Source organism: Nomascus leucogenys, chromosome 3, assembly GCF_006542625.1.
Source record: "Nomascus leucogenys isolate Asia chromosome 3, Asia_NLE_v1, whole genome shotgun sequence".
Classification (NCBI taxonomy): Eukaryota; Metazoa; Chordata; class Mammalia; order Primates; family Hylobatidae; genus Nomascus; species Nomascus leucogenys.
The window spans coordinates 1,670,525-1,682,908 of NC_044383.1; the positions used below are offsets into that span (position 1 = coordinate 1,670,525).

General features: G+C 51.0%; 1 protein-coding gene and 1 long non-coding RNA gene across 5 annotated transcripts in view; one reads left to right on the forward strand and one right to left on the reverse strand.

Moving 5' to 3' along the window:
- The first annotated feature begins 2,182 nt into the window (after positions 1-2,182).
- On the forward strand, positions 2,183-4,816 carry LOC115832991. Its single transcript, XR_004028412.1, has 2 exons — positions 2,183-4,375; positions 4,446-4,816. It is a non-coding gene; the product is annotated as an uncharacterized LOC115832991 (long non-coding RNA).
- A 473-nt stretch (positions 4,817-5,289) lies between these two features.
- PPP2R2D (protein phosphatase 2 regulatory subunit Bdelta) overlaps positions 5,290-12,384 on the reverse strand; it is a 56,383-nt gene continuing 49,288 nt past the window's right edge. For 3 of the 4 annotated variants that reach the window (XM_030805228.1, XM_030805254.1, XM_030805247.1), the window contains one exon: positions 5,290-6,156. In XM_030805228.1, the coding sequence (XP_030661088.1) occupies positions 5,877-6,156 (280 nt within the window). In that variant the 3' untranslated portion in view covers positions 5,290-5,876. The remainder of the gene's footprint in view (positions 6,157-12,384) is intronic. The other variant, XM_030805236.1, reaches the window with a different exon arrangement.

Sequence of the window (12,384 nt, forward strand, 5' to 3'; positions counted from 1 at the left end):
CCCTGAAAGTTCTTGGAATCATAAATTAGTGTTTCCCATCCTCCTGGAACAGACACACTTAAAAAGATGTCCCAACCTTTTTTTGAGATGGAGTCTCACTCTGTCGCCTAGGCTGGAGTACAGCGGCGCAATCTCGGCTCACTGCAACCTCCGCCTCCTGGGTTCAAGTGATTGTCCTGCCTCAGCCTCCCAAGTAGCTGGGATTACAAGCGTCCACCACCACGTCTGGCTAAATTTTTTGTAGTTTTAGTAGAGACGGGGTTTCACTATGATGGCCAGGCTGGTCTTGAACTCCTGACCTCGTGATCCGCCCGCCTCAGCTTCCCAAAGTGCTGGGATTACAGGCGTGAGCCACCATGCCCAGCCCCAAAGATAATTTTCTAACAACTCCAAGGCAAGCAAGTGAATTGTCTAAGGTCACACAGTCATCTTCAAAGGTATAATATTAATAAATGGAAAGTACCACTGATTATGAAACTCGATGTCACGTAGTCGACCCCTTCAAGCAGACGGAGCTCTATCTGGACCTCTGATCGGTGGAAGTGCAGCCCCCTCTCGGCCTTGGCTGGGCTGCGGTTGGGGGTGGAGCCCGGCAGGCAGTCACGTGGTCTGGGCCTGACCATCTGCAGGGTTGGTGCCCAGTGCAGGCAGCCCCTGCCAGTTCTGACTGGGTGGTGCCAGTGTTTTGTTTTTGCATCTACACACCAGTGATGGACGGTCCCTGCAAATCTGCAAGGGACCCAGTCTCTAGCTGAGTTTCAGGTCCAGGAACACAGCCTGTTAGAAATGTCCAAGACACGTCCCAAGGATAAGAAGAAAATGGAGAGCTACAGAGCCTAAGACAATGGGAGTTGCAGAACCGAAAACTATTACTATCGGAAGCATTTCCCAGCAACCAAAAGGAAAATGAAAGTCACGGAACGTGACTTTAACCACTCACCAGATGGAGACTGTGATTATTAAAGAAATCACAGTTTCGCCTCTTTGCAATCTTCATCTGGTGAGTGAGTGAAGGTGACTGTGTGGAGCTGGAGAGCTTTCTTAGGACCGTACCGCCCCTCACCCCAAACCTGTTTCCCGTGCGTGATGGTAGTTTCACGAAATGCCGTTCTCACCTCAGCATTCCACTGTCAGGGATCCCGGCCACTGCGAGCCCCGCTGCTCCATCCGGTGTCGATCGCTGGGCAGCTGGTCTTGTATTTTAAGACACCAGTTTGTTATATTAAGAAATACACTAAAAGGTTCTAACTGGAGATATTTATACAAAATCATCGTACAGGCCAGTCTCAGAAGCAGAGTCCTGGGCACCGGTGCTCCCCGGAAGGCAGGGCCGCCCCCTGGCCAGCTGCCTTGCTGGGCTCCCACTTCCAAAACCCCCGCGGGTTCGGACTGGCACAGGGGTGTGTTTATTCAGGAAACGCGTGCAGGAACTCAGGCGGAGGTGCATGAAATTAGGGACAGGTGGGAGCAGATGGGGTGGGAGTCTGTCAGTCCTTAAGATAATGTAAAAAAACCCTGGAGGACATCAAGTGTGGGTTCCCATCCTGGGTATGACACCACCACCTGCCCTGGCCAGAGGCAAGTCGCAGCCGCCGTGCTCTTGGGACTGGGTGCCGGGGCCAGAGCGCAGAAGGCGGAAGATGAGGCCCGGCCCAGGACGGCAGCACCTCTGCACCTCTCACAGCTTCGGCGGTGCCACAGTTCCTAAAAGATCAAGGAGCCCTGGGCGTCCTATGCAGGCGGCCCCGCACCGTCACCAGAGCTCTGAGGGGCATATGGGGCACAGAGGCACGGAGCTCAAAGCCAAGCCCAGCGTCACCCCAGTGCCCAGCTGGGTGCTGTGGTGTGTGCATCTGTGACCCACGGCCAGGATGGCTGTAGGGAAAGCCCTGGCTCAGCGCCCGCCTGCAGCAGGCACTCAGGAGGGGTTGCCACCCACACCAGCCAAACCCCACAGCTCTGCAGGGCCTGAGCTGTGACAGCCCCGTGGGGCTGGGGGTGCTGCCCTTACTCACAACTGGTCTACACTCCACCCACCCCCACACACCGCCTGCGCGGAGAAGCCCACCGTTGGGGACTGCTGAACTCGGCTTCGGCAGGTAGCCCCCTCGGAGGGTAGGAGCAAGTCCTTCTGCCGAGCACAGGACCTGAGGGAAGAGCGCGGGGCCCGCCAGGCCCCCAGGCCCAGCCCTCTCCCGGGGGTTGGGGAAGCGTCTGCCGCAGGCAACGTCTGAAGGTGGTCTGTGGGCCCCTTGCAGCTCCACCGGTTTGAGCTGCATTTTCTCCCCACCTGCGGCTGGATTCCTGGCTTGCTGTCTCACCAGCTCATGGACAGCCTCCGACCGACTCCCTTGGTGATCCCGGCACAGCACCGACAGGACAGCTCGCCACAGAAAATGCGGCTCCAGCCCCGCTCAGCACCCCTGGCCCAGCCCAGGGCGAGCAGAGCCGCGCCCTGCATACAGCAGGCACATCCTCTCCCTTTGCCTGCAGCTCTGGGAAGACGCAACCTCTGCTGCCCCGCACAGCCCGGACTCCTGCTGGCTCTGACCTCATTCCCCCACTCCCTGGCTGATGCCAAAGCCGCTGGCCAAGGACAAACAGCACAGGTTTAGGAGAAAGCAAGCTTAAGGCCACCCGGAGAGCCTCCGCAGCCCCAGACCCACTGTTCCTCCGAAGCAAGCAAAGGGGTGACGCAGAGCAGCCGGGCCAGGCGGATCCAGGACCAGCTTCTTCCGGCCAGGAGCAGGACACACACCAATCCCATGGCACTGGGCTTTGGAAGGCTTCTGGCACTGACAGTGATGATTTGGCTCCACACAGGACAGACAGACACGCACATGCTGCTGCCTCCAGCCCACACCTGCCAGTCGTGTGGCCTCTGAAATCAGAACGAGTCTGTCCACGAGGGCATCATACACTGGTTCATAGGAGCTCCATTTTTCTTTCTTCAAAAAAGGCATGTTAAATCCACATATGAAGTGTGTTCATGGAATCACCTCCAGGTGAACCACGGGCACAGAATCCTCATCAATGAAAACTGCTCAGCATTAACCTTCAGAAGCTGATGACACTGTTCTACTTTAAGCAGGAAAGAGGAAAGTTTTAAAACAAGAGAAATGACAGATATTTCCTAAGCTTGAATATAAATAATAAACATAAGTCTGAAAAAGACAGGATTCTTACCTCACTGGGATGGAAAAAGGCTTGAATGGAATCCGAAGTATAAAAGGGAAAAGAACCCAGGAGAAGCTTCCTCCACGCCTGTTGAGAGCACTTCTTTCTCTCAAGTGAATGGATCCTGCTTTTTGCGGACATAGGTGCCTGCAATCGCCAGCGCCTCTCAGAACATCAAGACTGCACTGGGGAGAACCCACAGAAACGGACAGGACTGCTGGCCAGGTGGCTTCCCTCACAGGCGCCCCAGAGCCAGGTGAGGACACCTCCAGGGAATGTGCGCCTCTACACACGGGACTAGCCTGGGCTGCACCTTCTGCTCTGCCCTGGAGGTGGAGGAGGTGGGCTATTTAGTGGGAAATACGTTCTAGAGGAAAGATGGAAAAAGGTGTCCAAATACGCAGTTAAAATCCAGTTAAACATTTAAAATTTATTAAACTTTTTGGTCAAAATAGTTGAACAAATATATACAATCCCATTTTACTAGAATTGTCTTAAGGACCAGGGTTGACTAATGCTTAAATAACTCTGTTCCACACCTCAGACTTTGTAAATTGTGTCACAATCAAGATACAGTATATAAATTATTTTTTAGTTAAAATAAAGGTACTTTTAGATTCTCAATTTCTAACTTAATGTGAACTCAAGTTGCACTGTGTTAGCATTAATTCAGGGTAATGACGGACAGCCTGTTCTTGTGCATGTGGATTAGTAATCAGCACACACTTTCATCTCCACAGGGGGATGGGGGATCAGCACACACTTTCATCTCCACAGGGGAGGGGGATCAGCACACACTTTCATCTCCACAGTGGGACGGGGGATCAGCACACACTTTCATCTCCACAGGGGGATGGGGGATCAGCACACACTTTCATCTCCACAGGGGGATGGGGAATCAGCACACACTTTCATCTCCACAGGGGGATGGGGGATCAGCACACACTTTCATCTCCAGAGGGGGATGAGGGATCAGCACACACTTTCATCTCCACAGAGGGATGGGGGATCAGCACACACTTTCATCTCCACAGGGGGACTGGGGATCAGCACACCCCTTCATCTCCACAGGGGGACGGGGGATCAGCACACCCCTTCATCTCCACAGGGAGACAGGGGATCAGCATGCACCTTCATCTAGACAGGGGCATGAGGAATCAGCATGCACCTTCATCTAGACAGGGGGATGAGATAGGGGGTCAGCACACACCACCATCTCCAGAGCAGCATGAGGGAGCAGCACACACCTCCATCTCCACAGGGCACAGGGGATCAGCACACACCTCCATCTCCACAGGGGCACAGACAATCAGCAAGCACAGACCTTCATCTAGACAGGGGGACGGGGGATCAGCACACACCTCCATCTCCACAGCAGCACGAGGAATCAACACACACCTTCATCTCCATAGGGGGACAGGGGATCAGCACACACCTCCATCTCCACAGGAGCACAAGTAATCAGCACACACCTTCACCTCCACAGGGGAATGGGAGCCCGACTCCTCACTCCCCTTGGGGACATGTAGTGGGCGTGTGTTAAATCCCACGGAAGCAAGCTCTGCTCACTCGGCATTGGCACAGCTCTGTATTATCTGTCTTGGAAAATTTTGATTTCTGGTATCAAAGATCTTACTTTGAAACTAAACCAAGGTACTTGTGGCATCATGTAATTAAAATTGCTTAGTTTTGCTGGCTTGAAATGCAGGATGAAATTTAGCACGCATGTAATTTTAGCAGTATTTTAAAAGTATACTTCCCCCAAAGTGCTTTTTCAAAAGCCTTAGAAAGAAAGCACATATTTCTTCAACTGTAGTGAATTTGAGGCTACTTTAAACCAGGCTTACTGGACGGCAGCAATTTTGGTTCTTCCTTGCAACTTTCTTTCTCAGAGGTGGCCTCGGTTCTGGCTTTTCCCAGACCTTACCTGGTGTATCCGATGGGTTACTTCTACAGAAACACAGCGGGTGGCAGCTTGGGGACAGAAATGCTGCACACATACCCCCACGCTGTCAAAGAAGGACACACATTTCGCAAACAGTTAGTTCCAAAGAAGAACCCTGCATAACTTCATTCTGTGCAATAAAATTAAATAAAAAGACAATACTTATGTTTGGATTTAAAAACACTTTATAGTGTGTTGTTTTTATTGAGTGCTCACACCCGAAGGGGTGGTGGCGGATGCTGTGGGTGAGTGGGGCCGTCTGAGCCTGCTCGGGCCATATCCACACATCCACGGAGTCCACCAGGACTCGGAGAAGGCCGAGAGGACACGGACGGTGGCCACGCCACGCTGCAGGGAAGGCCCAAGTGCGATGGCAGAGAAAGAGGGAAAGTTGGAGAAAGAGCGATATCTGACAATAACTTTTCTCTTGGATGTTAATTTTTTGGTCTATAAATTGGAAAGGAAGGCTCGGACTGAAATAAATACATTTATTCTGAGTAATGGCCTTTTGGGAGCAGTGTCCGTCAACTCTGCTTCGAAAGTGTCTCCACGTGAGCAGCAGCGCCTGCCTGGCACCTCACAGAAGGCAGAACCACACTGGGCCTCCAGCGGAGGCGGCTTTCTCCTGTGTCTGTGAAGGGAAGTAGCAGGTGCTTCACTGTTCTTAATGGAGCGGACAATGATGCCTTTTCTCTGACAGAAAAATGACCGGCTTAACTATGCAAGACAAGACTTGGTCCTCACATTCGCGTCTCTAGTTGATTTTGTCCTGGAATATGTACAAGTTATTGGTGGCAGCCACGGCAATCACATTGTCCGCGGGGTGCCAGGCCGTGTGCAGGATCTTCTTGTTGAAGTCCAGACTGTCCACGCTGATCTCGTCTTTCTTCCGCTTACCCCCTGTACACACCTTCCGGGGTTTGAGGCTGGCGCGTGGTTTGCTGCTCTCTCTCGAGGCCTCCAGGGTCACATCCCTCCGTGTGTCTCTATCAAACATTCTGAAGAAGTTGTTGTAGGACCCGGTCATGATGGCGCTGTTCAAAACAAGAGCAGACAGCAGCACTCCTAAGTGGGGGGAGCGGCAGCAAGGACTCAGACCCCACCCCTGGGGTGCACAGCACACACCACCCTCCCCCACAACCCAGTTACTTTCAGAAATCAGGAATGAACAATCACAATGGGTAGAAGAGAAATGCAGTGAAGATGCTTACTGAATTTTATATATAATCATGTCAGTAAGAATAAATGTCACAGGAGAAACAAAATAATGGAGTCACACTTTTAACAACATTAGTATATTTTTTGAAACAACCCCACCTATTTATCTCACTCATGAATAACAGTACGGTTTATTTTTAAGCCTTAAGTTCTGCAATGTCAATAATTCATAATGACCTGAACATAATCCTTATCATGTTCAACAGTTACTAGTCATATCTGTCAACGTTTCTTCAGAGTTAAACTGCTTTTCTATTAATTTCAAAAAGTTTCTTTCAAATGAAGCAACGGATAGAAATAGTAAAAATCCACTGGGCAAAGTGTGGCAGAATTTTGGAACAACTGCATTTCACACACGTTCCAGATAATACAATATCGTCCATACTTTTGTTTCTTCAAGATCAACTGTAATGGCTTTCAAATGTCTCTGCTGTTGAAAAATTCTACTAACGCACACATCCTCATGATAAAACTTTATAATATTGGTAAAAACCTCTGCAATCTTACTTTTTCTACAAAAATGACAGAAAAATGGCTGAATGATAGCCAACGCTGCCATGATTTGACCCACGGCTTTATGAGTCCAGTTTCTGATGAAAGATGTGTTCAAACAATGCCCTTCTGGTTTCTCCAGCAGTCCTCGAAGCTCGCCTCCTCTTCCTATTTTGACACTGACCCGCACCCTCACGTCCTGCCCCCATGGTCATTCGTGGTGAGAGGCCTTTCACGCTGGCGTGTCTTCAAGGTGCCTTGAGAAAGAAGTGAGCCGTTTCCCTTCCACGGCCCAGCACTGACCCCGGCTGCTGGCAAATATCTAGTGTCTGACTGACCTTGTCTAAAACTTCAAAGCGGGAAAAAAAAAGACAAACTCAGAGGAGAGAAACTGCATTCAACAATCCACGTTTATTTCCCATCTCCTGCTTCCATCCAGGAGCCCACAGCGCCACAGAGGCGGGAGACACAAGGTGTGCCCAGCGCCCTCCAGCAATGCCAAGCTGTGCATGTGGTCTTGGAACAGGGGTATGCAGCCAAGTTGGCACGTGAGGGCCATTGACTGGGAGTTCCCCAAAATAGTTTCCACATAGAACACAATCTTTACGAAAGGGTAAGTAATAAGAATGTGTGAATCTGAAGCTTACATTTATGTTATTAAAACTCAACAGCAACCATTATTCAGAACACAGACGACGAAAGATGTATGGCCGACATTGACTGGAATTGCTGGTGCACGGTAATAATGCAAAGCACATCAGCTTTTAAACAGATTTATGATCACTTTTAAATTCTTGACAGACAGTGCCAGCCCCAGAGTGGGCGTTTCCACACTGCAAACAAGGGCGCTGCCCAGCAGCCCGGTGCTGGCCCAGGAAGGGAAGAGCACAGACACAGACACAGGCGTAAGCGCATAGCTGGTTTTGTGGGGTAACCTAGAACACAAGAAGGCGCTGCCACACGGAGAATCAGGATTGGGCTGAGGCAGCACTGAAATGCCTCACTCCCCTTCATCGCATCCCTCAACAGAAGTTTCCAGGTAGGAAGACGGGAGTGTTTCTGAGAGTGAATGGACCAAGCAAATGTTACTGGGAACGCTTTTAGATGTTCCTGGGAATATGTAATCTAAGGGTATTTTGCAATATTTGAAACATATCAAGAGGAATAAAAAATATAGTGACTATCTATGTACCCGCAAGTCACTGCTAAGACAGCGAACCGCCCTGCACACCTGCAAGTCACTGCTAAGACAGTGAAGCCCTCCTCACACGGCAAGTCACTAAGGCAGTGAACCCCCCCAGCACACCCGCAAGTCACTGCTAAGACAGTGAAGCCCCCCTCACACTGGCAAGTCACTAAGACAGTGAACCCCCCACATACCCGCAAGTCACTGGTAAGACAGTGAACCCCTGCACACCCACAAGTCACTGCTAAGACAGTGAACCCCCGAACACTCGCAACTCACTAAGACAGTGAACCCCCCCAGCACACCCGCAACTCACTAAGACAGTGAACCCCCCCTCACACCTGCAAGTCACTGCTAAGACAGGGACCCCCCCGCACACCCGCAAGTCACTAAGACAGGGACCCCCCTGCACACCCACAAGTCACTAAGACCGTGAACCCCCACTCATACCCGCAAGTCACTAAGACATTGAATCCCCCTGCACAACCTCAAGTCACTGCTAAGACAGGGACCCCCCTCGCACACACGCATGTCACTGTTAAGACAGTGAACCCCCCACACACCTGCAATCACTGCTAAGACAGGGACACCCCCCCCGCACACCTGCAAGTCACTGCTAAGACAGGGACCCCCCCGCACACCCACAAGTCACTAAGACAGTGAACCCCCCGCACACCCGCAAGTCACTAAGACAGTGAACCCCCCTGCACACCTGCAAGTCACTGCTAAGACAGGACCACCCCCCCCCACGTCACTGTTAAGACAGTGAACCCCCCCGCACACCTGCAGTCACTGCTAAGACAGGGACCCCCCACACACACCCGCAAGTCACTGGTAAGACAGTGAACCCTCCTGCACACCTACATGTCACAGCTAAGACAGGGACCCCCCCACATACACCCACAAGTCAATGGTAAGACAGGGACCCCCCACATACACCCGCAAGTCACTGGTAAGACAGTGAATCCCCACTGCACACCCGCAAGTTACTGTTAAGACAGGGACACCCCCACAAGTCACTGGTAAGACAGTGAACCCCCCCGCACACCCGCAAGTCACTGCTAAGACAGGGACCCCCCCCGCACTGTGTTGCCACTCTGGAAAGAAAGATGATCTCCTGTCCGATCCCCAGTTGGGGTCCTCACTTGCTAGAGTACATATGTGTCACCCCCACACATTTATATTTTGAATAGTTACAGATTTTTCTTTTTTCTTTTTTTTTGAGACAGTCTCACTCTGTCGCCCAGGCTGGAGTGCAGTGGCACGATCTCAGCTCACTGCAACCTCCGCCTCCAAGGTTCAAGCGATTCTCCTGCCTCAGCCTCCTGGTGGGATTAAAGGCATGCACCACCATGTCTGGCTAATTTTTGTATTTCTAGTAGAGATGGGGTTTCACCATGTTGGTCAGGCTGGTCTCGAACTCCTGACCTCGTGATCCGCCCTCAGCCTCCCAAAGTGCTGGGATTACAGGCGTGAGCCACTGCGCCTGGCCAATAGTTACAGATTCTTAAAACAAAACTGTCTTGTATGTCTTAAACATGTTGTATGTCATTGCACTGTGCGCATTCCTCCTGAATTTTCTTTGTGGATTATCTTTGTGAGATCCACCTAGGTGATCCATGTAGTTCTAATAATTGATTCTCACTGCTTTGCAGTATATGTTATGATAGAGAACAACTTACCCGTCCATTCCTCTAATGATGCACCTGTGGGCTCTCTCCAGGTGTTCGCTATTTCAGGTATCTGAGCATGTTTTCTTTCTTTTTTTTTTTTTTTTTGAGACGGAGTCTCGCTCTGTCACCCAGGCTGGAGTGCAGTGGCGCGATCTCGGCTCACTGCAAGCTCCGCCTCCCGGGTTCACGCCATTCTCCTGCCTCAGCCTCTCCGAGTAGCTGGGACTACAGGCGCCCGCCACCACGCCTGGCTAATTTTTTGTATTTTTAGTAGAGACGGGGTTTCACCATTTTAGCCAGGATGGCCTCGATCTGACCTTGTGATCCGCCCGCCTCGGCCTCCCAAAGTGCTGGGATTACAAGTGTAAGCCACCGCGCCCGGCCACTGAGCACGTTTTCTTGTCTGTACATGCAAGAAGCTCCCAACCAGACTGAATGTCACCAAGGAGGTCACAGGAAGGGCACTGGGTGAGACCAAGGAGGTCACAGGAAGGGCGCTGGGTGAGACCAAGGAGGTCACAGGAAGGGTGCTGGGTGAGACCAAGGAGGTCACAGGAAGGGCACTGGGTGAGACCAAGGAGGTCACAGGAAGGGCACTGGGTGAGACCAAGGAGGTCACAGGAAGGGCACTGGGTGAGAGCACTGGTCTCCACCCTCTCCCCCACACCATCATCATTCTGATGGGCATGAAAGGACGTCCCTCTGGCTTTACTTGCTGATCACTAAGAAGGATGAGCATTTCTATTTATTTTTCCATTTCTGCGAAACCCCATTCATGGTTTTTGCTCTTTTCTGAGTTTGTTTGCCACCTTCTTGTTGACTCCTAATTCTGTACCTATTCTGGATACTTAATCTCTGTTCATTATCCTTTTGTGGATTTTGTTTTCACTTTTAATTTCAATATAAAGAAGTTTAAAATTTAATGTAGTTGAATTTCTTAATGTTTTCCTTGGGCTTTGGGGGCCTTCTTAAAGAAGCCCTTGTCTCCAGAGCTCACAAAGATGCCTCAGGCTTGAAAACACTCAGAGCTTATTTATTTATTGTGTGGGGCTGGTGAGGGCTCTAATTTTTCTCCCCCCAACACAGATAACTAAGGCCGCCCAGCTGGCAGAGCTTCAGAGTTCGCACTGCTCTTCCCCGCGGGCTGTGTTCCCCTGCCTGTCTGTCTCAGCCCCTTTCTGCAGGGCCACGCTCCCTTTACAGCTTGCTCTATTGAGTTTCCTGTTGTGATACATTGTTTCCCATTTGAAAATGCCTTTATCACAAGCAGATTCTTGAACAAGCATCTATTTCAAAGCTTGATTCTAAGCTGGCAGTGGAGAGTCAGGAGTCCCACTTGCTGGATCTGTCACACGGCTTCTGGCTCCCACTGTGGCCGTGGCAAAGCCGAGTCTCAGTCTCAGTGTCTGCTCTTGGAGGTAATTTGAGTTTCTTCCTTGGGTGCATTGAAGATATTCTCTCTGCGTTTGGTGTCCTGCAATTTCGTTATGAGATGGATGAGCATTTCTGTGCTCCCAATCCTGTGTATTCAGGCTTTCAGAAGTTAGAGAAAATTGCTGGCCACTGTCACTTTAAGCCTCACACCCCCACACTTCGTTTAAACGTGTGCTGTGCCTCACCCTGGCCTCCACGGTTCCTACTGTCTCTTGTTTTCTGTTTGGCTCTTTAGCCCGCATTTCTTCTGGTTTTCCTTTCCGTCCACTAATACAAGATCTGTTTAGCCAAAATGCACCTGCCGCTAAACCCACACAGTTTCATCTATCATACTTGTCATTTCTAGATGTTCTCTGATTCCTTTCCAGCCTCCAGGTCATGTTTGGCGGTCATGTGGCTCCTGGTTCAAGCCGTTTCCTTCCTCTAGTCTGTGAATATCTCAAGCATTCTTAGTTTATCTTCTTTAACTTGGGATCTCAACAGCTGCCTTCCTGGAGGTTCAGTTCTGCCATGGTTCTGCTGACTTGCTCACGGTGGCTTTTCCTGTATGTGCTTGGTAATTTTCACCTGTGAGCTCATGTTTAGATGATATTAATGTGAGGAAATCCAGAGAGACCTGGGTGTGTTGGCAGCAGCCACCTGGGCCACTTCTCAGGGCTGTGCTTCCAGCAAGCGGCCTTGAGGAATGAGGTCATGTCTCTTCTGGTCAAAGTGCAGGTGTGTTTACTGCCCACTGTGAAAGCAGTGGGGTTCTCCAAGCTCTGTGCATCAGCCACGGCCTCAAGTGTCCACCCGTAGGGAACCCAGGCTTACGCTGCCGGCTGTGCCACGAGGACCTGGGAACCTCATGTCTTCAGTCAACATCCGTGAGATGCTACAGGCTGGCAGGTCAGTCTGCAAACAGAGTAGAAGCCAGAGCTGGAAACACGCCGGTCCCTCCCGATGCCCGCACACAGCCCTCATGGAGGCGGGAGCCCCACAGTGTGAGATTTTACAGATTATGACGTAGCTGGCACAAACCCAAACTGCAAACCCTTGTGAGGAGAGGTTTTGCTTCCACTTCTCAGGGCAGTGCTGGCCACCCCCATGCAAGGCCTCAGACAGACAAACTGCCCTTTGGACCCCATCTGCCAGTGGAGGGACACACCATCCTCAGGGGTCCCTGTTCCAACTCCACACCTCGTGTGGGCCAAGGCTTCAGCTCTTGAAGATTACCAAGCACACACAGGAAAAGCCACCGTGAGCAAGTCACCTCGTGT